Source organism: Drosophila albomicans, chromosome 3, assembly GCF_009650485.2.
Source record: "Drosophila albomicans strain 15112-1751.03 chromosome 3, ASM965048v2, whole genome shotgun sequence".
NCBI lineage: Eukaryota > Metazoa > Arthropoda > Insecta > Diptera > Drosophilidae > Drosophila > Drosophila albomicans.
The window spans coordinates 51,683,098-51,707,791 of NC_047629.2; the positions used below are offsets into that span (position 1 = coordinate 51,683,098).

At 42.9% G+C, this 24,694-nt stretch overlaps 4 protein-coding genes across 6 annotated transcripts in view; 1 reads left to right on the top strand and 3 right to left on the bottom strand.

Moving 5' to 3' along the window:
• Positions 1-7,911, bottom strand: part of LOC117566359 (LIM and SH3 domain protein Lasp) — a 34,472-nt gene extending 26,561 nt beyond the window's left edge. For 2 of the 3 annotated variants that reach the window (XM_034245848.2, XM_034245847.2), the window contains exon 1: positions 7,087-7,911. In XM_034245848.2, coding sequence (XP_034101739.1) covers positions 7,087-7,155 — 69 coding nt within the window. In that variant the 5' untranslated portion in view covers positions 7,156-7,911. The remainder of the gene's footprint in view (positions 1-7,086) is intronic. The other variant, XM_034245849.2, reaches the window with a different exon arrangement.
• Positions 7,912-9,970: 2,059 nt separating this feature from the next.
• On the top strand, positions 9,971-19,832 carry LOC117567637 (protein disabled). The gene is given in 9 exon segments (XM_052004479.1): positions 9,971-10,507; positions 10,604-11,268; positions 11,324-11,999; positions 13,479-13,751; positions 13,824-16,875; positions 16,931-17,025; positions 17,091-17,780; positions 17,833-17,962; positions 18,023-19,832. Coding segments are annotated over 9 exon segments (7,188 nt in total). The 5' UTR covers positions 9,971-10,407; the 3' UTR covers positions 19,530-19,832.
• A 2,989-nt stretch (positions 19,833-22,821) lies between these two features.
• On the bottom strand, positions 22,822-23,492 carry LOC117571116 (uncharacterized). The gene is made up of 2 exons (XM_034253111.2): positions 23,308-23,492; positions 22,822-23,248 (listed from the first exon to the last, which is right to left on the bottom strand). The coding sequence occupies exons 1-2, from the start codon at positions 23,314-23,316 to the stop codon at positions 22,937-22,939; spliced, it is 321 nt and encodes a 106-aa protein (XP_034109002.1). The 5' UTR covers positions 23,317-23,492; the 3' UTR covers positions 22,822-22,936.
• Positions 23,493-23,582: 90 nt separating this feature from the next.
• LOC117571115 (peptidoglycan-recognition protein SB1) lies at positions 23,583-24,330 on the bottom strand. Its single transcript, XM_034253110.2, has 2 exons — positions 24,206-24,330; positions 23,583-24,138 (listed from the first exon to the last, which is right to left on the bottom strand). The coding sequence occupies exons 1-2, from the start codon at positions 24,255-24,257 to the stop codon at positions 23,615-23,617; spliced, it is 576 nt and encodes a 191-aa protein (XP_034109001.1). The 5' UTR covers positions 24,258-24,330; the 3' UTR covers positions 23,583-23,614.
• Positions 24,331-24,694: the final 364 nt, after the last annotated feature.

Consider the following 24,694-nt stretch of genomic DNA (forward strand, 5'->3'; position numbering starts at 1 on the left):
AGAAGACGAAGAAGAGTTTCGAGACATCTTACGAGCTTGCAAATTAGCTTAAAGCTTTCTAAGGGCAGCTGCTGCTGCTTGTTCAAACTTGCACATGACGCTCGCTCTATTAATATTTGAACAGTAAAGAGTGCTGCGGGTTGACAGACGAAAGGAGACACAGGGGGGTGAGAGGGGCTTGCGAAATACAATGAGAAAACTTTTAGATTTGGAGCACAATGCGGCTGGAAAACTAATGTGGAGCAGCAGCTGCGACTTTGTCGCTATCCTGGTCTGAGCGAAAAGCAAGTGCAAGCACAGACTGAATAATGTACGAGATGATTTGTAGAGGCTGAGAGACCGAAAAAAGCGAATTCGAGACGATTAATTTTTGCTGATGAAGTGACAAATGGCACTGGGTTAGCTGGCAACGAGAAAAGCTTAGAGCTCGAGTATTAAACTGGAGCAAAGCAAACACACAGATCTAAAGCTGCATTTCATGATTGACAATGGGAAGCAAAGTAAAGCAAAGCAGGGAGCAGAGCAGCGTGAAAACCCTCAAGTGATGGGCAGCAGCCGAAAGAGTCAAGTCAACCACTTGAACTGAAGAGCCACATACGAGTTGGAAATGTTATAAATATGGATATATATCTATGAATGTATAAATGCTGACATCTATAAATAATGCACTCACACACACACACACACAGTCGCACTGCACTGAGAGACCCTCAACATTGACACGCAGCATGCTGGCGAGGGGATCAATTGAATGAACGACGGAGACCAAGTCATGCAAATGCTTCAAGGGGCTTTCCACTTTACACGAAATGCAACGATCGCTCTCTCTCTCTCTCTCTTCTCCCCCTCGCTAGAGTTAATAAAGATCAATTGAATTTAAACAAAGGAAGGAGAAGGTGGAGGAGGTCAAGTAAATGCATCGACGACAATTGTCTTTTGCCCTCGTCGCCCCTTCAAATGGGGCGTGGCATAACAAATTACAACAAGCAAATGCGCATTAACATAAATTCTACAACAAAAGCAATGCGGCGAGGGGAGGCAAAAACAATTAAAAGACGACATTACTACGACAGAGAAGAAATGACAGGAAATAACGAGACAGCGAACCCAGAGGGAGAAAAAGAGACAGAGAGATGGAGTAGCAGTGGAATCTGCGTAACTGGAAAAAGACAAAGCCAAATGGATTGACTGCGCCAAGGGGAAACGAATGCGGCATGCAAAGTGTAGAGTGTAGAGTTTGTAGAGTGTGTAGCGTAGTGTAGTGAAGTGAACTGACCCACATATCAATGGCCGGAAACAGAAAGCACACAAGACAGTCCAACAGACAGACAGAAAGACCGACAGGTAGCTAGCCAAAATAAAAAGTAAATTTATAGAAAAAGACACTAAGAGCGACTTGAAGACTCTTCATCATTTTTGGTCATTAGTCAAAAAAGATTTTGTGCAACAAAAATTTACAAACCAACACACACACACACATACACATAAAACTAACAATGGGAATTGTTTAATTGAGGGAAAGCCCCACTCAACAGCTGAAAGCCAAAAAGCTAAATAACTGATTCCAAATTCAGTCAGTGCTCGAAGCCAGCCCCAGCGGTAATTTAAAGTTCGACTTTGACTTCGACTTCCACTTTCAGAATTGAACAACAAAAAAAGTTTCATTTTTTTTTGCTTCCATTTTGTTGTGCTACAATTTCAATGCAAAAATTGGGCCACAAAGGCAAAACAAATCGAAGACAAGAATAACAAAAAGATACAACGACAGAATAAATAGAAGGCTTTTTGGCAAATACCCTAAAGTCGCTTGATTTTGATAAACAAATCGAAGTACTATCGAAAGTATCGAAGACTTTTTCTTGTTTTGTAAATATTAATATAAATAAATATAGAGTTCATCTTTAACATTCAACAGTAGATTTGTTTATAGAATTGTTTATAGAAGACTTGCTTGCAATGCTCTTAACTCTCATCAATTTATAAACAAATCGATAGTAAGTACTATCGAAAGTAAGTATCCTCGAAAGAGGAGGAATTCGTCGTAATTCCATAATCGATTTTGTTTAAAAAATTTCTTAACTAGAAGTCTTTTTGGCAATGTTCTACATGCTTCTCGATTTATGAACAAATCGTTAGATAATACTATCGAAAGTAAGTATCGAAGGTAAGTAAATAGGAGAATTTATCTTAATACAATAGTCGATTTGCCTATAAGGCTTCTTAAATACAATAAATGAGTTACGGAATGCTCTAAAGGCGAATTCATTTATAAACTAATCGATAGTAAGTACTATCGAAACTATGTATCGAAAGCACTTTTCTTAATTAATAATATAAAATTTAAAGTGCATCAAGTCGTCTACTTATTCTAAGCCCTCTTTGTTGCTAGTTTCACCATTTGGCAGCCTAAGCTGAAATTTGTTTTTTGTAATTTACGAAAATTGGCAACCGCCGAAAAATAAAAACTCTGCAAAAAAAGCACAAAAGTTAAACGAAAGCGGCTAATTACTAAGCAAAACGAAACAGATAGAAGAGAAATGGAAATTGGAGCATAACTGATGAGCTAAATGGTTAGAGTTAATGCCCCGATTTGGAGGCTGTGAGCAAAGCGAGTTTGCCAGTTTTCCGAAAAAAGAAAGACTGAAGGTAAAAGTTGCATTACAATTGCATAATACAAAAGTATGTTGGATTCTACCCAGAACAGCCAAAGTTCTCACAATGCAAAGAAATGACAAAAATACATACAAACAGCGATGCAAAGCAACGATAAAGTCGCTGCTTGACCACTTTTATTTTCATGCCTGAATTGTTTATGAAATTGCAGCGCCCTTTCAGTCGTTCGCTTGTACATAAATAAATATGGAAGAGGAGGCTGAGCAAGGAGTAGAAGTAGTAAAGAGGAAGAGGGGAAACTCTCAGAAATGGATTGTCATGCAAAAGTGAACTTTGCTTTTTCCTCGAGTCGAGAGCTCAGTCAAGAGTGAAGAAAAGAAATATACAATATAAAAATAAAAAGAAAAAAACACTATTGTCATTGTCAATGTGGTTGTTGTTGTTGTTTTTGTTGTCTGTGTGTCTGGGGAACAAAAGTGTTGCATTCTTTGCTGCAAGTTCGAAAGCGGAAACGATTTTCAAGTGTCGCACGTGGTAGCAAAGTCGATGTCAAAACCAAAGAGAGAACAAAATATCTTTAAAGAAAGAACTATGAAATTGTAGTCGACTTTGAGATACATTCTACGCAGTTTTAAGGAATGCAAAAGATACAAGTGAAAGCAAAAGCAAAGAAAGAAGTTTCTCCAATTAAACAATTAATATAATTTATTTAAGCAACTAAATGGGAACTAACTAGATCTTCTTAACACTGGACAGATGATTGACACTTAAGTTAAAATGCCCATTAAAAATGTTAAAGCATCGAAATTCTTTTTACTCTACGAAAGTTTGTTGCTGTAGTCATTTGTCATGGCCGTGTCGCAGAAATACAAAAATTAAAACATTCAACAAAGCGACAGGCCAAAAAGTGTGCCATGACAGAGGCCAGCGAATCTCTAGTGAGTTCACTGGAGGTGGTGAAGATACGAGATGAAGTCGGAGTTTGAGTTGAAGCTAAGGCTAGGGCTGTGTGTACACTGTACAGCAGCTGCTGCGACCCGTTGTGGCAAAAGGCAAACGTTAAAACGAAAAGAGTCTCAGTCAGAGCCTCAAATGGAGGACGATGCTTGGATTTGACGCTTCGGTTCGTTGCGCTGCCTTCAACAACAGCAACAACAACAATAACAAGTATAACTGCCGACTCGTGCCCCGCTGCACGAATTGGCCAAAAACGTTGAACTGTTACACTCAACATTCTTCCCTTTTCCCTGCTCACTCTCTTTTTAAAGCTCCTTCCGTCAACAAAGAGGTCATTTACTTTCGTTGCGAGCATAAAATAATCGTCTGTCTCAGCCAAGCAAAACAGCAGCAACAGCAACAACAACAGCAACAACAACAGCAACAACATAACAACTAAAACTCACACATTCGTGAATTCGCCAAATAAAAAGTCAGATAAATGAAATTGGCAAACAGCAGCGGCAGCGACGTCAACAGCGGCAGCGACGTCGACGTCGGCGACAAGTTGAGTTGAGTGAAGTCTGGTATCAAAAATCGATTAACAAAGCGCCAGCAGCGATGTCAACAGCGCTGCCAAAGTTTAACGGTATTTAAAAAGCATTTCTTCATTTACAACAAACACAAACTTTTCACCGTCTTCGCAGTGTCTATATGTCTATGTGTTTGTGTGTGTGTGTAAAGATAATTGGTATAAAATGCCCGTTTATTGCTTGTCACGAGTATCGATTTCTATATCAGGATATGTCACGTGCAGTGCGGAAACCGCAAAGGAAATGGGAGCACAACTTTTCACTAGCCCAATTAGGGTGTTTCACTGTTCTCGCCAACTAAATTATTAAGTTTACAAGCACTGCACAAAAGTTAGCAATCGATGTTGTCTCAAGACTTGGAAATAAGGCAAACTAATCTGTAAAAAGGCAATTTTAGTTCGCAAAGGATTTTGTTACAATCAGAAAATTAAAAAAAAAAAAGTTGTACGCTTATTAAGATAAAGAACTAAAGGCGAACTAATCTGTATAAAGGGAATTTTTGTTCACAAAAAATTTTGTCATAATAAGAAAATTTAAAAAAAAGTTGTTCTTATGGAATTTATTTTTTATAGCAATCGAAGTTGCCGCTAGATTAAGAACTAAAGGCAAACTAATCTGTATAAAGATATGTTTGGTTCACAAAGAATTTTGCCGCAATAAGAAATTTAAAAAAAAGTAGTACTCTTATGAAATTTGCTTATAGCAATCGAAGTTGCCGCAAGATTAAACAAATAATCTGTATAAAGACAATTTCATTTCAAAAACGTTTTTGGTATACCGAGATAATTAAAAAAAAAAATAATATTCTTATATATTTTTTTTAACCTAATATATTCTATAAAGAAATCGAATTCACTTCCACTTATAAAATATAAATGTTCTTCAATTTAAATATTACAAAAAAAAAAATATGAATTTCTAACATTCTTACACTCTTATATTTAAATAAAAGGTGTGCGAAAATTCTCAACAATTTATGCGTCATCCTTTATGAGTTGTAATGCAACTTTTGTTATGATTATTTCTCATTGTTTAAATTTAGAATTGATTCCCAGCGAGTGAGTCAATTCGTTGATTATCTAAACATTTCTTGCTCACAATTGTTAATAATCAGCATAAAACAGTCCTATTGTCGTACACACCCCAATGTTTAGTTGCAAAGTCATCCGAAATGCTGGGCCCAAGTTAAACATGAAACTGGAAACTAATGCGAAACTTAAGTAAAGTACTACAAGTAAACTTTACTATTTGTCTGGCCTATCCAAATGAGATTTCTATGTGTTGTCAGAGAGTTGTTCATCACAAGTTGCCACGACAGAGAAGAAGAGATAGATAGAGAGAGAGATCTTATATAGTTTGTGCTGTTTACAAGTTTCAACATTTCCATTAGGCCTCATGCATATTTTATAACTGACTTCATTCCGTCTTGCGACTTTAAATAGTTTTCATTACTCCACACAGCTATAATTAGACAAGCGATAGACGGAGATAGACGAGAAGGAGGAGGAGGAGGAGGAGGAGGGAGCGAGAGCAAGACAGCGAGTGTAGAGCATCTTTACTATAAATAGACAAACGCTTAAAACACGCAGACAGACGTGAGTTGTGTTGGATGCGAGAAGAAGAGGAGGAGAAAAGTGTGATGTGGAACACGTCGCAGCTGCTGATAGTTGGAAGCTGATTACAACAAGGCTGCCAAATGGAATTTCACAAATTATGAAATGACAATTCTCCTCTGTCTCTCTCTCTCTTTCCATCTTTGTATTTGTCTCATTGACTGCGTTATCAACAATGCGCACTATTTACATGGGCACACTTGGAAATCAACAGCTGTGTGTAATTATTTCCAAATTGTAACAACAACAAATCTTATTGGAAGCATACAAACTTCCAAGCAAAGCGCACCCAAAGCGCTTGAAGGGCGAAAATAGAGACACAAGGCGAACACACACTGCAAAAGCAAAGCAAATAAGCAAAAGAATGAGTGCTCAGCGCGGCTCAGACAGACGGACGGTCAATAAAAATAAACTGGAATTAAGCATAAACCAATAAGCGCAAGAAGAAAGCGAGCGACGCAATGACCGCAACACCACACTCAATGCGGACGTGTGAGTGGGAAAGAGAATGCGCAAAACTGGTATCTAAATATATACATATGTGTGTGCTCAAGGTCAGTCAACGGATTGCTTATATTTTTGTTTTTGTTTTTATTTTGAAGAACACCACAAAGCTCACAACAACACAAAAGAGCAGAGATCAAAAGCAGCGCTGCAAGTTTGCAACGGTTCGACGACGACGACGCTGACGTCGACTTCGTTGCTGTGCAATGTCCATACGCAAAATTTACGCAAATTGGCGCAGACAAAGCGAGATGGAGATATGTAGATGTGGATGTATGTGTAGCGGAAACAACGGCGACGCAAATTAAAAGCAATTTTCAATTTCCTGAGTTGGCGAAAATTGAAAAATGTACTGCAACTAAATTTCACCCCCGCAATCTGCTCACACACACATAAACACAAACAAGCAAGCATATTTCGTTATTAAGCTGAATCGAAAAACTAAAATTCCAAGAAGCAAAAGCCGACACAAACTAGCTGAACAGCTTTTTATTGCATACACAACAGTGTTTTTGTAATTATTAAAACTATGCGTGGCGCGCTGTTGCTGCGCCCACCACCACAACAACAAACAACAGCAGCAGCAACAGAAGGGACCTCGAATTGCGTAGGACACGAGAGAAAACGGCACGCATGATCAATGAGAGCAGCGGCCATGTGACTAGATAGCCGTCTCGCTCTATCGCGCGCACACAACAAGTGCAAGCAGAATTGGAAAAAAATGAAATGAGAAATACCAATACACACACAGCTAAACATTTGAATGCACATTAAATAAATGTTGAAAGTTGAAATGTTTTATATTTCTTATGTTTATTGTCACTCACCTTGTCCAGACATTTGAGCTCCTCGATGGGATAAACCACCTTTTGGCACCGCGCACAGGTTTTATTCATCTTACTGCTGCTGTTGTTGCTGTGTTTGTTGTTGCCTCTTTCTTCTGTGTATGATGAGTACAATCTCTAAGGGGGATTGAGGGACATACACAATTTTTTCTTTTGTTGTTTTTGTATTTCGCTTTTGGAATTTTGCAACACTTTCAACCAGTCAGCCTTTCAATATATATTTTACTTAATTTTGCATAGCGACAGCTTTCAAACTATATGCCAAGAATTGAAATCCGTTTTTTTGAAACTAATGTCGAGTATTATGTGTGTGTGTATTTGTATGTATGTGTGAGTGGCCGGGTCGAAAGAGAAAAAATTGTAAGACAGCCAAAAGCTACTGAGATTTGGATTTGAACAAACAAAATGTATCAAAAAAAAATAAAACTGGATGGTCAGGCAACTAACTGGTTTGCTTTGTCGCCTTTTCTCTCGTATATATATTTGTATGTATACACAGTTAACACTTTTTCACTAATTGCAAGCAGCGGGCACAACTTTTAAATATTCAACTTCTCTGTTGGCAATTTGCGGATTGCACGAAAGCGACGCGCGCACGATTCCAACACCGACTTTGTCTTCGACTGCGACGACTCCTACTCAAAAAACACAACCGCGGCGGCGAGTATGACAGGTGACAGTCAACACAACGCAATTTTCTTCGCAATAATTAATAGTAATTATTTTGATGATTTATTTGTTAAACAGTTTATGACTTGAGACTCAAATTGTTAAAACGCTGCGCACCCGCACAAAGACGTCCGTTCACCGTCGAAACAACAACAATTATGACACATAACAGTCTGTAAACGTTTGGAACTTGTCGTATGTTATACTCAAGTGGCAACGTTATGAGAAGGAGAGAGCGTAATGCACAGTAACATTATGTTCGTGCAGCGAACCGTTGGCTCTCTTTTAACTCACAGCGCTTGATGTGGTTCAGTGTTGTAAGGTGAACTGTGCTATCGATATCACATGCCGGCTGGACAGGGTGTTTCAAGCATGTGTTTATGTACCTCTCTTTGTAAATACAAAAATATTACGGAGAGGGGAAAACTATTCTATCGCCAATGTTTTTGATTTTTTCGCTAAAACAAACGAAAAGTTTTTGAATACAACTAAGATTTTAAATGGTATAAAAATACTGAAAGATACCGAAAGTAATTTTACGGTATATTTTTTTAAATTCAAACTGCTTCTTTAGGCTATCGCTATGGAAAAAGACGTTGCTCGTTTTCGCATTTAATATTTCGCAGCTGTTCAAAAGATGAAAAAATGCGTATGTGTTCGAAAGATGAAAAAAAATGTATGCAAACTTTTTTAATTAAATTTAAAAGCAATGATAAAAATATTGCGTTTTTTTGGAAATATACCAATGTTAATTTTTTGTATTTTGTATATTGGTTGGTATTCGTTATTTGGTATATGTCCTGGAGCATTAAAACGCACATTTAAAAAGTTTGCTCACGGTCACACCTCAACACAGGTGTTAAAAAAAAACAGATTTAAAGGAAAGCTCTTTTTTTAAGAAAAGAGGTCTGAACACATCCTAAAAGTGGAATTTATTTAATAAACAATTTAAAATAATAAATATATTAAATAAATGTAAAACAACGTAAATCTTTGCAGTTGCAAATCAACTTATGCAAAAGTTTGCATCTTTCCACCTCTAGGGCGGATATAAAAAGTATGAAGAAATGCATTAAAATAGCACAATTAATTAAATCAATGATATAATCGATTATAAGTTTAGTGCGCAAAGGTTACTTCCAGTAGCTAATAGAAATAACGTTCATTAAAAGCAATAAATCCGTTTTCGCCAAACCTCACTGCGTGTGTATAAAGAAGAAAACCCGATTGTCTACAACGAATTCGTAGTTGAGGAAAACAAAGTTCTACGAGTGATTTGCATAACAAGTCTACAGTAAAACAACACGATAAATCTACAGTTTCATAAGATAAAAATGCACTCGACTTATTGATTATTCAAACTTGAGACGTAATAAATGCTGCATAGTTAAAGGCGTCGTTTTGTGCTCTTTAAGAAGCCGAAAAGTAGGCAAGCCGACCGATTGAAAAATCGATAATTGCGGCGTGAGTATTTTGTGATGCCGGCGAGCACAACAAAAACAACAACAAGAACAAGAAGAGATAAAAGGGGTGTAGCCAACTAATAAGGAGTAGGAAGAGTTGCCGAAACAAAGGATAAGGAAAAAGCATAAACAAAGATACAACGATACTACACTCTAAATGTCAAAAGTCAGCGAACCAGGACAACAGTGCATGGCGTAAATAATCTACTGCCACCCACCCCCGTGCACTATACAAAAACAAAAACTACCCCCCGCCCCTGTGTAGCGCTGCCTTAAGGAAGCAGCAGCAAAACCGCCGCCATTAGACGTAATACGAATGCCAACCAGTTCATTGTAGCCACCATGCAGACGCTGCGCAAGAAAACGAGTCCCTGTAAATGTAAGTGCCAACAATTCAAATAAATTCTTGATAATAAGTGAAATACAAAGTGCAAAACGAAAAACTTAAGTTATCGATAACAGTTATGTACCTGGTCCAGGTGTTGTCATGCACACCCTGTGTCTGATCGTGCCGAGACAGCTTAGTCGACAGCTGCTGCGCCGGCGTCGCTGCTACTGCCGCTTGTCGTAGACGGCAGGTGGTGCAGCTGCCTTAGGATTTTAGCACAAACAAAAATGCGGACGCGCGCTCTCTGAAACACACTCTTTCTCTCTCTCGTTTGCTTACTTTTCCCGCTCTCGCAAACAAATAATTGTTTTTTTTTTGCATAGAATTGTAGTGAAATTCCAGTGGCAATGTATGCGTATGTGTATGTGCGTCTGTCTCTGTTTGTTTTGTTGTGTTGCCCACTCCCACAGCCAGAGGGCGCAGCAACAGCATCGCAGCGCTGCCGTTGTCGCTGTCGTCACTCATTCATTGCCTGAGCGCGCATCGCAGCGGTTGCTTTAGCTGCGTTGTTTTCTCTCCTCGCGTGTGTTGTTGTTTTATTCGCCGAGTTGTGTTTTTCGTTGTTGTTGTTTGCCTTTTTAATTTAAAACTACAACACACAAAATACGTCGCGAAAATCGTTTTTATTTGTTATATTGTGCGCATTGTGTGTGCAATGGAAACGCGCTGAATGTCACACAGATACACACACACACACACACATAAGCATATAAGCAGTCAACAGATTCAGATACAGATACAAATGTGCTAAGATAAATTGCGAACAAATAAAAAAAAACAAAGATGGTCAAGTCGCTGGTATCGAAGCTACAGGGATCCTCTAATCTCTCGCTAGCGCAAACATTCGGCATTGGCGGCGCAGAGGAAACAAATTACGCAAAACGTTAGACAACAACCACAAATAAAAAGAATCTCTGGCATTTTCCAGCCACACACACACACACTCACACTAATGTTTACATATATCTATTTTGTGCAGATCGCAATGATCCCGGACGTTTCTTTGGCGATGGCGTGCAGTTCAAGGCCAAGTTAATTGGTATCTTGGAGGTGGGCGAAGCACGCGGCGATCGCATGTGTCAGGAGGCACTGCAGGATCTCAAGATGGCCATACGCGCTGCAGGCGAGCACAAGCAACGCATCATCATTCATGTGACCATTGATGGGTTGCGTTTGCGCGACGAGAAGACCAGCGATTCATTGTATCATCATCCGGTGCACAAGATCTCCTTCATAGCTCAGGACATGACGGATTCCCGGGCATTTGGATACATTTTTGGGTCGCCGGATAGCGGACATCGGTTCTTTGGCATCAAGACGGACAAGGCGGCCAGCCAGGTGGTGCTCGCTATGCGTGATCTCTTCCAGGTGGTCTTCGAGCTGAAGAAGAAGGAGATTGAGATGGCACGCCAGCAGATTCAAGGCAAAGCCCTGCACGATCATGCCAGCCAGCTGGCCAACTTGTCCTCCTTGAAGAGTGGCCACAGCGAGTTGGCAGCGGGCGGCAGCAGCAGCTCCTCCGCTGCCGCACATGCTGCCAGTCTCAGCATGCTGGGCGGAGGCGCTGCCTCCAATGGGGTTAGCTTAACCCGACTGGGCGTCAATCTGGATGTGGCCAAGACATCAGGCGCAGCAGCCAAGGAGGTAAGTTTGTCCTTGTCCATATCAATCTTTAACTAATTTACCTTTTTTCGTGCAGATTTCTCCGGAGTCTGTCGCCGATCTGGTGGATCTGGAGCAGGAGCTGACCTCGCTGCAGCGCGGCATCAGTCAAATGGAACGCATCACACCCAATGAACCGAACTCCACACAACAGGGTCTGGGCATGGGATTGGCCAAGTCTGCCAGCGAGGATGATCCCTTTGGGGATTCGTTCATCTATGTGCCATCGTACAACATCTTGCCACCGCCTCCCGAATCGGGACGCACGCGTCACAAGCAAACGAGCAAAACGCCCGAGAATCAAGCGGTTGCCTCCGCCCTGGATGCCATGTCCACGCTGTTGTCGCCAGCTGGTGGTGTCAGCGGTTCACCGGCCACGCTGCAGACGGACAACAACGACGACGACAGCTGGCTGCATGATCTGCAGCAGCAGCACGATGTCTTCGATACCACCAAGGTGTCAGCAACGCCCACGCCCATGTCGGCGGCAGCTGTGCTCGGCAATCTGCCGATTGCGCCGCTTGCCGCACGCGAATCTTCGGCAACGCCCACGCAACAAATCAGCGAACAGCCGCCCGTTGCAGCTTCCACAAGCAACAGCATCGAGGTGGGGTTAAGTGCTCTGGGCAATCTCACAGCGGAGACAGCGACGGCTGCGGCGGCAGGGGAGGGAGGAACAACGATGACGACGACGACGACGGCGGTCATGTCGGGTAAGTTGCGCACAAAGAAATTATTGCTCCATACGCACACACACACACGCAGAAGAGAGCAGCTATTCACGATGGATGCCAAAAGGGCAAAAGTGAGAGTGGTTGGGGGAGAAGAATGTAAAATGGGATTGGGGCGTCATGAGTTGAGCTCAATTGAACGCATTCGCACTCTGTAAATCAACCAAGTGTAACTACTATTTGCATAAGGCAAGTTGATAGTATAGTCTCTTATTATTTGATTTAGTATTTATAGAGCCAAAGAGTCATTGACCAATTCACTTGAAATCACTCGATTGAAATGATACGAGTATGTATCACACTTAGCAGAGTCATGTTAAGAACAGTGGGAACAGTGAAATGTTAAGGAAATGAACAGGATGTTAAGCATGAGAGGAATGTTATGTTCAGAGTTATGTTAAATTCCTCATTATATGAGCTTAAGATTGATTCTTATTTCCTGGAATCCTGTATCTTTGACTGAATTAATGTCTGAATTTATAAGTGATATGAAAAAATAGGACCTTTTTTTGCTTTATATTTGAGTCACAAAACTGTCTTTTTAAGATACTGTTTTAAGATAATACGGATTCTCAGTTTTTGAACATAAATCTATATTTCAAATAGTTAGAGCATTTGCACTTCGTTGGCATATGTATTAGATTTCAATGTGTATGTGTTGACAACAAAGTTAGATAAACTCAATAAACATCTACATTGGTAGTTAAAATCCTCAGTTACTAACAATTATTTATTGGCACAGAAAATCTATACAGTGAGATCATTTCATGTAGATTGCATCTACTACGAATAGTTAGGTAACAGTTAATGTAATTGTTAGTAGCATTTAGATTAGTTAACTATGTTATGTAAGTTGCTGAGGTTGTTAAGGCTGCTTTTAGCAGTGAATGGACTGAAAGGTCTTCTAGGTTTTATTCACTTGTTAAAAGTTAAAATGTAAATTTAGATTTGCAATAGTAACTGGGGATTAATTTCTAGTTCTTAAAGGTTCACTTTATTTATTTATTCGTCAAACGAAAGGTTTGGGGAGTTTAGGAACGTAAGAGCTTCTTTTGGCTTTATTTGACGTTTTTTTCAAAGCTCGTTTAAATGGAGAGTCTTAATCTATGAAAGGTTTGTTTAGCTTAGGATCTTAATGGTGAGATCTTCAACTCTGACTTCTAGATTGTCAAGAGTTAGAAATTCACATCGTGCTGCAGTTCTCTTTGGCGTATTACACAAAGTATTTCCACATATTTTTGCACATCTTACTAACCAAACACTTAACCTAGCCATTTGCTGTTTCTTTTGTTGTTGTTTACTTTTTTGGGTTTCATCTCTTTTCGTGTTGATTTGCCTTTGATTTAGTTTTTCTTTCGTTGAGTCTGATTTTCAAAATTGAGTTTTCCGACTGACGCAAGTTTCTTTTAAACTATGGTATCATTCTCATCCCTTTGTGGTTTCCGTTGACTGTTTCGCTAGATGCGTTTACAGATCTGGATCCTTTGGGTATTGGCCGCACTCGGCCGTATGTCGATAAGAAATACTTCTTCCAAGAGCTTAAGAATCCGCCAAAGAAGCTGCTCAAGGAGCTCGGCTCCAGTCAGGGCGACACTTTCGATGACTTTCTCGTGGGGGGCAAGGAGAGTTCGCTCTTCGAGGATGCCAACAACAGCAACAGCAATGGTAACAATGGCAATCACATCGGCACCACATCAATAACTACTAACACTGCAGCAGCGGCAGCAGCAACAGGTATTGACCATTTAACACTGATGGCCATAACTACTAACACGGCTAACATTTGCACTTGCACCACTTGCGCAGGAAACGCCGCCAGTTGCAGCCACAACAACGCAGCGACCACAACTAACCCACTAATAACCACCGCCAGCTTTGGTCAACATCTGCTACTAACAAACAGCTCCCGTTCCCAGCTTAGTCCCACTCCCCTCAGCAGCCAGCACCAAGCTCACTCCCAATCCCAGTCACAGTCCCACTCTCAAACCCAAACCCAAAACGCATTCGCAGTGAGTCAAGTCGATGACTTCTCGGCTGCCAAGCTAAAGCTAATGCTGCGTAACGCCAAGCCAATTAATCCACAAGTCAACTATTATACCACAGAGAACACCACCACACTGGAGGAACATCAGGATGCCAGCAATCCCGTGCTATTGCCCCGCGACACGGATCCGTTTTCGCCGACACGCAAGAAGAGCGATCCGGATCCCTTCCAGGAGGGCGATCTCTTTGCCAAGCTGGACGCCTTCGAGTTCGACACACCGCAAGCGAGCAATGCAGGAACTTCCAATGTGTTTAATGGACCACTCCAAGTGCAGCTGCCACCCGAGCAGCAGCAGCAGCAGCAACAGGAAGGTTGGCAGGCGGACATCTCACGCTTGGAACCCGCTCCGGTGCCGCAGCCTCTCAACAGTAGCGTGCGACATCGTCCGACACCTGTGGCCAGTGTAGTCAATGTGGGTGGTCCGCTCGATGTCATCTCGAGCATCAGCAACAAAAAGATGCCGCATCTCTTTGGCCAGGCGCGTTTCTCCAAGCGTGGCGACTCCTCCGGCAGCGTTGGCTCCAGCGTCAACATGCGCCGCTTGCAGGAGAGCGACTCGCTGAGCGAAAACGAAGCAGCACCGGAGCCACCGCCACGTCCCGACTCCACTCCATATGCGGAACCGCCACCGCTGCCGCCAAAGAAACAGTTCAGTGATCTGGTGATACGACCCACGCCAGCCGCTGCGCCACCTGTGGGACGGTACGAGTACTTGAATCATGCCAGCAATCAAATGCGACGCAGCGTTGATGCACCTCCCATTCCGTTGCCGTCCCGACGTGTCGGACGCTCCGATGGCAATTTCCCGGGTCCCGGAAGACCTCGAAAGCCGGGACACACCGAGGATGATTATTTGGCGCCGTTGGGCGGCACGCCACCGCCGCTGTTGCCGCCGCCAACACAAACGGGCAGCAGTCGAGCGCGACCCCAGCGTCAGGCGTCTTTGGGTCGCCCGCAGGATATTTACGAGAACAAAGCGGAAATACTGCAGGCGGCACAGGCTGCCCAGGCCAAGGAGTCGGCAGCAGCGGCGCTGGCACCGGACATTACGCTAACGCAGCTGCTCACGCTAGGCATGGACGAGCTGGCGGTGAAGCTGAACGTGCCTGCCAGCAAGCTGAGCACCATGACGCTCGTCCAACTCACCGCCTACCTGTCCGAGTATCTGCAGTCCTCGAACAACGCGGAGCAGCCCAAATCGCGCGCTAGTCCCGCTGCAGTTCCATTACCATCACCTGGCCAAGCTCCAGTTGCCAACTCATCCTCCACGTCGGCCGTGTTCAAGGTGAACTTTGATCAGCAGACGTCGTTTGTGGCCAAGTTCGATGACACCTTCGGTGAGGATTTAGCACAAGAGGCATTTGTGGCCAACTTTGCCAACTTCAATGAGGCGCCCACACTGGCAGCTCCAGCAGTGCCATCGGCAGATCGCTATGCGGTCTTCCGTGAGATTATCGATCAGGAGCTGCAGCAGCAGCAACAGGAAACCGATCTGATGGGTGATCTTACACCTCCACCGGTGGATGAGGTGCAGCAGGAGCAACAGCAGCACCAACAACAGCAACACCAGCAGCAACAACAGCAGCCACAGCTAGAGTTAGATGTAATCGAGTTGGAACTGGAGCAGCCACCACCCAAAATAGACACTAAGATCACTGAAGTAGTGGCCCAGGCCAAGGATCGCTATGCTGCATTGCGTGATATCATTCTGGTGGAAAATCTGTTCGTCAAGCCACCGCCAAGTGCAGCACCAGCGGTGCCCGAAAAGGATCTGCTGCAGGACTTATTCAGCGATGAGTTTAATGAGGATCAGGATATACGCCAAATAATGGACAGCGGTCACGATAGACGTGGTCTCGTGGACAGTCGAGGTTTGCCCGCAGAACCTTCCTCTTCGGCACTAACTGTGGCAGACGACGATGACGATGATGATGAGGACGCTGGCGGTGAGAGCAGCATGGACAGCAACGAGAAGGATGCGGAACCAGTAAGCGCACAAGATCAATACGAGAAGTTGTCCACGAGCGCCGATAAACCAGAGTTCAAGACGGAGGAACAGCTGCCGCCCAAGCAGGATAATAAATTCTTAACTGTGGTCAGTGGTCCGAGCTGTGTGGTGGCCGGAGCCGGACGAGATGACATCGAGATCGATGAGCTAATGCAGCGCGCCATCTCCAATCTGTCGCTGGACTCCAGGGATCGCATCTCTCCCGCCACCTCTTCAGCGGCTCCCTCACGCGGTCCGCCGCATAGTCTGCACACTCCTTCGCAGTTTAACGATGTGAGCACTTCACCCATTCCGCTGCAGAAGTCGCCAGCGCCAATACTTAATGCTGCTGGTGTCTCACCGGTGCCATCACAGCTGTCGGCTGTGTCCCAGCTGATTGACACAGCCACCAAGCAGATTCAAAGCGAACGTGACCGAGAGAAACCTTCCTGGGCCACCTTTGACTCGCCCAAGGTTGGCACAGCTGGTAGCATTGGCAAGGGCAAGGCTAGACTCACTTTACCGCCGCCTCCTGCCTCCAACACGTCGCAGCAGGATACTGCGGAGTCACCCTGCAGTTCGGATCCACGCGATGATGGCGGCGGCTGGTCAAAGAAACAGCAGCAAAGACGCTGGGCGAAGAAGGAACGACAGCAGACGTCCTCGTCCTCGCGTGATCTCAGCCCCTGGGACGACGACACCCCTGAGTATCTGAAGCAACAACGACGTGGCCTGCCGCCGCCCTCGCAGTTGCCATCACACCCCCCTGCACATGGTTACTATATGCGGCATGCACGACGCCTCAATTCCTGTGACGAAGATTACGAGTAAGTTGCTTAAATGATTAATCACAATTCAAAATTAATCCTTTTTAATTTGCAGTTACGATGCCGAGTTTTGTGCACGTCGCGATCGGGAGCAGCCACAACGCAAATTTAAGCAAGGACTTTCACGCAGTCGCGACAACTTTGATCTAGGTAAGCGGTCTACAATTATTATTCAAGTTAAACACTTAATTTACTTAATTTTTCACATTTTGCAGACTCGCCTAGTTGGTACCACCATCCGGCACATCACACCTGGTCGCCACAGGAGATCGAACAGGGTGTGCGTGCACGTTCCTTTGAGCGCAGCGCCTACGAACGCTCCAGCTATGGTCCGCCGGCACCCATGTACGACAAGCGCGGACAGCCGCTGCCCCGGGATCGGGAACGCGAAAGGGAACGCTCCAAGTACCGCGAGCGTGAGTATCGAGAGCGTAACTATGAACGTCCTGGCTACGACTTTGACTACGAGAACGTCTATGACGAGCGACGCTCGCCCATGGGCTACAAAGCGCGACCCGAATATCTCTATGAACGCGACAGGGATCGCGAGCGGGATCGTGAAAGGGAACGCAAGTCCTTTGATCGCGAGAGCGTCGAATCGTTTGAGAGCTCGTCGCGTCGACGACGCAGCTTTGGCAGCGGCGGTGACGTGTACGGTAGTTTGGACAGCCGAGATGATTATCGTGAACGGGATCGCGAATTGAAGACGCGCTCACTGCGCAAGCCGGCAACTTCTTCAGCCAAGCTGCGGGTCACCGGCGACATTGACTACGAACAGGATTCGGAGCAAGATTTCCAAAGGCAGCGCAGTCTGCAGCGACCCAGTCAACTGGGCGGCGATGTGGTTCCCGGTGCGCCACAACGCTTGAGAAAAAGCAGTGGCTCCAGTCCCTGGGATGGCGAGGGTAAGTTAAAGAGTTCTCAAGAAGAGTTTTTTATTAATCCTACTACTCTTAGAACCCGCCTTGCCTGGGCAAAAGTCCTGGAAAAGACCTGCGAGCGCAGCGGAAACGGAGCGTCGGCTGGCCGAGAGTAGACGAGCTGCGGCTTTGGCACAGACGCCTTCTGATGGCGAAAAGGATCGCAGGTGAGTAAAGATACTTAAGGAAGGAGTTCAACTCACTAATCAATCCCAAATCGCTTGTAGATTCCGAAAGAAAACTCGCGCCAGGAGCGCCAAAGATCTCGCCTCGGTGGGTGTGCGTTATGGCAGTGGACGAGGCGTCAGGGATAACTATGACTACATTAGCTGCGGTCGTAACGACGACGACGATGATGAGGACTATGTGGACGACGAACCGCCCACCGATGAGGATAAATTCGAGCGCTTAAATCGTCGCCGCCACGAGATGCATCAGCGCATGCTAGAGACGGAGCGACGACAGCTGGAGCGTCATGCGCCCTCGCTAGCCAAGCTGCCTGGCCAGAATCGAGCGCGTGGAGGAGGCAATGGTGGTGGCGTCAATAGTGATTATGGCTTTGTTGACAGCTACGAACAGACGCCCACGCCACGTTCGAATGCCAGCAGCACGGCTGTCATGATGAGTGGTGGCGAATCTTCAGCTGGCGTTGGCGGTAAATTCAATTTCGATGATGGTTTCGAGTCAGACTTCAATCAGAGCTCACCGCCACCAGCGCCAGCTGGCACCGCCTCCAGCTGTAATTCCACGCCCGCTGGTCTGATCTCGGCCAGCAGCACAGTCGGTTCGAAGTCACTGTTTCGCTTTTCCAACGATTTCTCGGAGCGCGAGAAGCTGCAGCAACAGCAACTGCAGCAGCAGCAGCAACGCGACAACTTTGAGCTGGAGACGCCGGCGACATCGACGCCACCGATTACACAGAAGCTGCGCTTCGATGACAATGTAAAGGTGTCTCAATTTGATGATGCTGCGTTCGAGGACGACTTTGCCAAGGCCTCGTTCGACTTTGACAAAGAGCAATCCTCGCCAGCGGCGCCCTCCACATCAAGTCGCAAGCAGAACATGCGCAGCAGCAAACTGCAGCAACGTCAGGAACTCATTAAGAAATCCGAATCGGTGAATATATTTGCCAAGAAGCAGGAAGATCCCTTCGAGGATGATGAGTTCTTCAAGTCACCAGACGAGCAGCCTCATGGCGGCAAGGATGAGGACGCACACGATGGCGTTGGAGGTGATGTCGATGGCGATGCGGATGCCAACAAGTTTCAGTGGAACGAGGACAACAACTTTGCCAAGTTCGATGAAAACATGTGATTTGACCAACTCTTTGCCAAGGCATCCTCCAACAGCAGCGGTCGTCAGCAGCAGCAGCCGGAGAGCGATGTGGATGGCGGCAACTATGCCGAGATCGATGTGCTCAACGACAGCGACCTCTTCTACTTGACCAATCTCAACCATTACTATCAGGAGCAGCGACTGCAAACTCTGCAGCAGTTGCAGCAGCACGACTACTGCAATGTTCCGATGCTGCCAGCGACGGTGTCGAGCAAGTCCACCTCGACCAGTCCCTGGCATGAGGCTGCTGACAAACCCAAGAGCCGCATGCGTCTGAAGCCATTGCAGCTGCTGCGGAAGCCTCGCAAATGGAAACTGAAGCGCACTCTGGACGAGATTGTCAAGTGTCTGATTATTGCCTCCTCGGAGCATGTCTACAACTACGATGTATTGTGGTAGATGATCTCCCTGAACACTCTCTGATATTTTAGCTTAGTTGGTACATCTATTCTCCATCATCCCCGCAACAATTGTCTCTCCGTTCGTCTAGTCAAATCAAATTGCCATATTCCGTATGAGAATCCAACTAGTAATATCCAAATTTTTTTACTCAATAGACTGTGATTTTATGTGAAATCCCATAGACCGACCTTCGACCTTTGTTGCGATTCCATTCGATCTGCGCCACACGTAAAATGTTACTAGCAAATATTGAAGTCCAATTTTGTGTAAATAGCGTGAGAGATTTGCAAAAACAAGAAATTGAGAAACTAACCAACCAATTAAACAATAAACTAGTTATTTATGCTTAATTTAAATGTCGATAATGATAATAGAGCGTTTTTTGTTAAAGTTCAACACACGACCGAGAGAAATCCGATAAAATTCCAAATCAAAGAAACACAAAAAGAAAATACTCATCCTCGTAAACGTAACTGAAAGCAACTAATTAATGCCTATGCTAAATGTCGTCTAGCTTAGTGTTAACATACATACAAAAGATGTAATTGTATCATCATTATCATTAATATATAATATCAAGAACTGTCATTGATCATAAACGCGATGATATCACTATCCAAAGTGCATATACTACATACTCGTAATACTTACATACACATATATCTAACTAGCCTAAAGTTTATTATTATTATAATTACTTTTATTATTATTATTACTATTGTAACTAAATATACAGCCATAGTCGTAATATCGTAACAGCCTAATACAAAGTAAAACGAACAAACAAATTAAATGATTATGAATATGAATAGAAAACAAAACAACTGAGAACGATCGATCAACAGGTAACGCAACACGGATGATTAACTAACCCAGCAGCAGCTATAAATATATATTAAATTACTGAGATGCATATTCTATATGTAATTTATACGAATATATATATATTTAACGAAAATGAATACGAACACGAATATGAATATGAATACGATAGTTATTATGATATTTGTTCTATCGATTAAAACGTGAAGCGAACATATAAATTTTGAACGTATTTTATTTAAACAACATCTTTGAATTTCAGAATTTTGTAGTTCAAAGAAAATTCATCAAATTTTTTACAGAATATAAACTTTTTATTTACTTCGTGCTACTTTTTATACCCGCTACCCATAGTGTAGAAGGGTATTATAACTTTGTGCCGGCAGGAAATGTATGTAACAGGTAGAACGAGGCATCTCCGACCCTATAAAGTATATATATTCTTGATCAGCGTCAACAGCCGAGACGATATAGCCATGACCGTCTGTCCGTCTGTGTGTCTGTCCGTCTGTCCGTATGAACACCTAGATCTCGGAGACTATAAGAGATAGAGCTTTAATTTTGTTATGTTTGCACGCAGATCAAGTTTGTTTCAAATTTTTGCTACGCCCACTTCCGCCCCCGCAAATCAAAAAAAATCGAATAACAAGCGTAAATTTAAAGCTAGAGAATTTTGGTATATACAATAATTATTATAGTAGTTATGATTCCTGAAAATTTGGTTGCGATCAGATAAAAATTGTGGAAGTTATTAAAGAAATACTTTTGTATGGGCAAAAACGCCTATCTACTAGGGCTCTTAGTTGCTTTGGCCGACAATCTGGTACATTGTGCCGTCTATGGTATATTTTGAATGGTGTGCTGTATCGATATACCAAACACATCATTTGGTATATTTTTAGTATTTTTAGTATTTTCGGTATATTTTGAAAATAATACCGCAATATTTTGCCCTTATTAAAAATGGGTAGCGGATATCTCACAGTCGAGCACACTCGACTGTAACTTTCTTACTTGTTTTAAATAACTCTTTAACTCTTTACTTTCAGATTTTTCTAGTTAAAAGAAAATTCATGAAAAACATAAACTTTTTATTTACTGAAGGGAAGAATATGTATTCAGGTTTTCAGGTAAAATCCAAACATAATGTAAACTAATTCATTTCTTTGATGGAATTTATAATCTTCTTTATTAAACTGTGATCTATTCTTACATAATCTGCACTTCAATATAAATTTCGGAGGTAAACCATTATGATCTAATTCCATTTGAAGCTTTTTTTAACACTTGTTGTCATCCCAAAAAGTACCTTCGCTGATGTCGCAACTATATCATTTATCTATCCAAATCCAATCCAAATCGTATGCAAATTATCTTTCGACTATGCAATTTGGCTAATTGTGCATCCAAATGCGTGACACATTCATGTTGCCAAGTGCCACAAATGCTATAAAAGACAATTGCATTGATGGTTGCAGACATATTCAGTAGACGCCTTCAAACCTCAAGCAACAACTTCAAATCCGCTCAAGATGCAGCAAATTGTGGGTATGTCCTTAATCAGTGGAAGATCTTATCTAAATCTTTTCCTTTTCCCTTCTTAGCTTGCCTTTTTTGCTCTGGTTGCTTGTGTGGCAGCACAACCAGCTTTGTTCCCTACGAACGTGGCTCCTCTGGCCTACACCAATTTGCCAGCTGTGGCTGCAGCTGCTCCTCCTTTGGCCATCTCCAGCAGCCAGCGACTTGACTTCTTTAATCAGTTCAATGCTGCTTTTGGACCACAAGCTCCGCCGGCTCGATTGGTTGCAACTCCTTCGGGATTGGCTGCTTTTCCTGCTCTCTTTGGGTTTCCAGCTGCCAATCGCTTTGGCCAACCAGCGCGCTTTATTGCTGCAGCTCCTCCAACAGGTTCCTTCTTCTTCTGATCCTAAACAATTAATGTGTATGACTTATTGTAGATCATAGTTTATTGTAGTTTAATAAAAGCAAAAGTTGGTTAACCACTAAACAAACACTGTTTAATTAATTCACATATAAATCCCGTGAAATTGGCAATAAGCCAACTACACTGCTTAGTGGAAATTTGCAAAGATACATTCGAAATTATTTCAGATACAATGGAAACTTGTACACTTCTGAACCACCGACTGCAAATATCAATTCATATATTAAACTATAAATTTTGATATATAATATTATATTAATAAAATAAAATAGAACTTGTTTTTATACCTGTTTAGATTGCAGCTAAATATCTTCTTTTACCTTCTTCAAAATATCTTAGTTTTAATATTATTACAATCTTCAACACAGTGCAAATAATTTTAATAACAACGATACAAATACATCATGTGAAAGATATGGAATTAATTAATAGATAAAATCCATATGTATTCTTGTATTTGAAGTAGTCTAATACTGTTTTTTTAATCAAACAAGCGGTTTATTTATAAAATACTTTTTATTTTAATACATTTTCTTCAGGGTTAAAGTTGATATTTGGTTTAGGTATTCATGCTTATCACAATAAAGTTTGGAGTATGATACAATTACATATATTGATGAGTATTCATAATTCCTCATTACCAGCTCTTGTAGCCATAGCCATAGTTGTATCCGGGATAGTAGCCATAGGAATAGCTATAGGGATAGGTATAAGTTGGATATCCGCCACCATATTTGTAGTACGTTGTGGGATACGTTGACCAAGCTGGCCAAGCAGTCGAAGTCGTCGTCGTTGGCACATAGAGACCATTGTAGTGGCGTGTCACAAATTGATGACTGGTCGGCAAAGGCAGCACTCCAGGCACAGGCACAGGAGCAGCCACTGGCACGGTGGGAATAACGCTGGAGCGGCACAGCGAGACAGCTAGAAGCAGACAGCCGAGCAGTAGCTGAAAAAAGGAAGTCTTTTTTAGAACATGTATAAGATTGTTAAATAAGTTAAACTTACAAGCTTCATATTGAGCGAGTCTTGAGAGGATTAGGCAGTGGAAAGAGCAGGCTGTGCACTGTGCCATGCATTGACTATCTCTCAGCTTTTATATCGATGCAATAGCTCGATTTGCCTAACAAATGTAGTTGCCCAGTTTGGCGTACAATCCTTCTTTGGCTTCTGCCCGCATTTGGACGCATTGCAGCTCAAGGGCAGCACCCAAGCTTGGCAAGCTGACGCAAGACCCTTTTGCCTTCTGCATTTCTAATCATTAATAATGCTAATTAGCTATTATAAATATTGAGTATTTATTTAAATTGTAGTCTTAAATCTGCTTCCAGCGTGGCCACGTTTTGATCTCATTGTAGAGCGCTGTGCCAGGGCAACTGGTTGCCTTTGTCTGACGATGACCCAGCAGCGTGTAATCGTTTTTCAGGTGTCCACCTTGCTTGGCCAGCTCAATCAGATCCTTGGCATTCTGCAACATTTGAGCCGACGGCGTGCTGTTCTCAAAGTTGCCCAGAAAAACGATGCCAATGCTGCGACGATTGTACATCGGAGCATGTGAACCCTGCAGTCCAAAGCCACGCCCCTCGTACACATTGCCATCGCCGGCCACAATGAAATTGTAGCCAATATCGCTAAAGCTACGTCTTCCCTTGTGATCTGACTGTATGTTCTTGATCAGACGCTGACACTGTGCTGACGTAGTGCAGCCATTGGGATTGTCCGAGTGATGGATGATCACATACTCCACGGCGCCATTGATGCGCGAGGGAGATCGCGCACTTGCTGCTCCCCAGCTGCTGCGGGGCTGAATCGTTAGCGCCAAAGTCACAGAGGGCAGCGCTGTAATGAGATAAGCTAATTAGCTGAGCGAACGCTTACGAATCGCGCTGAATCTGTGATTAATTACCGATTGCGCAGACGACGAGAATCGCCAGAAACTTGAGAGATGCTGTGTTCATCGTTGACTGTTTGTCTTTAAAATTCTACTCAGCGAAAGCGCTGTTTAAATACCCGATAAGGTGTTTGCAAAAGGTAGAGTAGATCAAGTTACTGACAACTGCTAGTCAACTTGGCAATTTTTTGCAAATATGCATACGAGTATATAAGAAGTTTGCTCTTAAGAAGTGCTGCAATATTTTCAATATACAGTAGAAGTCATAACGAATAAAGTTAACATGATATCAACCAACATTCCAGTTAGTTTCTTTTTAAGTTTCAGAGATTTATAAGTTTAGAAAATTTACTTATGTCATTGAAATCGAATGCACGTAATCATAACTTGTTTAACTTGCTCAATAATATTCTTAAATATTCTTATTTTATGAATCTTAAGTTTAAGAAAGTCATTATTATAATACATAATTATATCCAAGTAAACCTTCTCTATAACAAACTT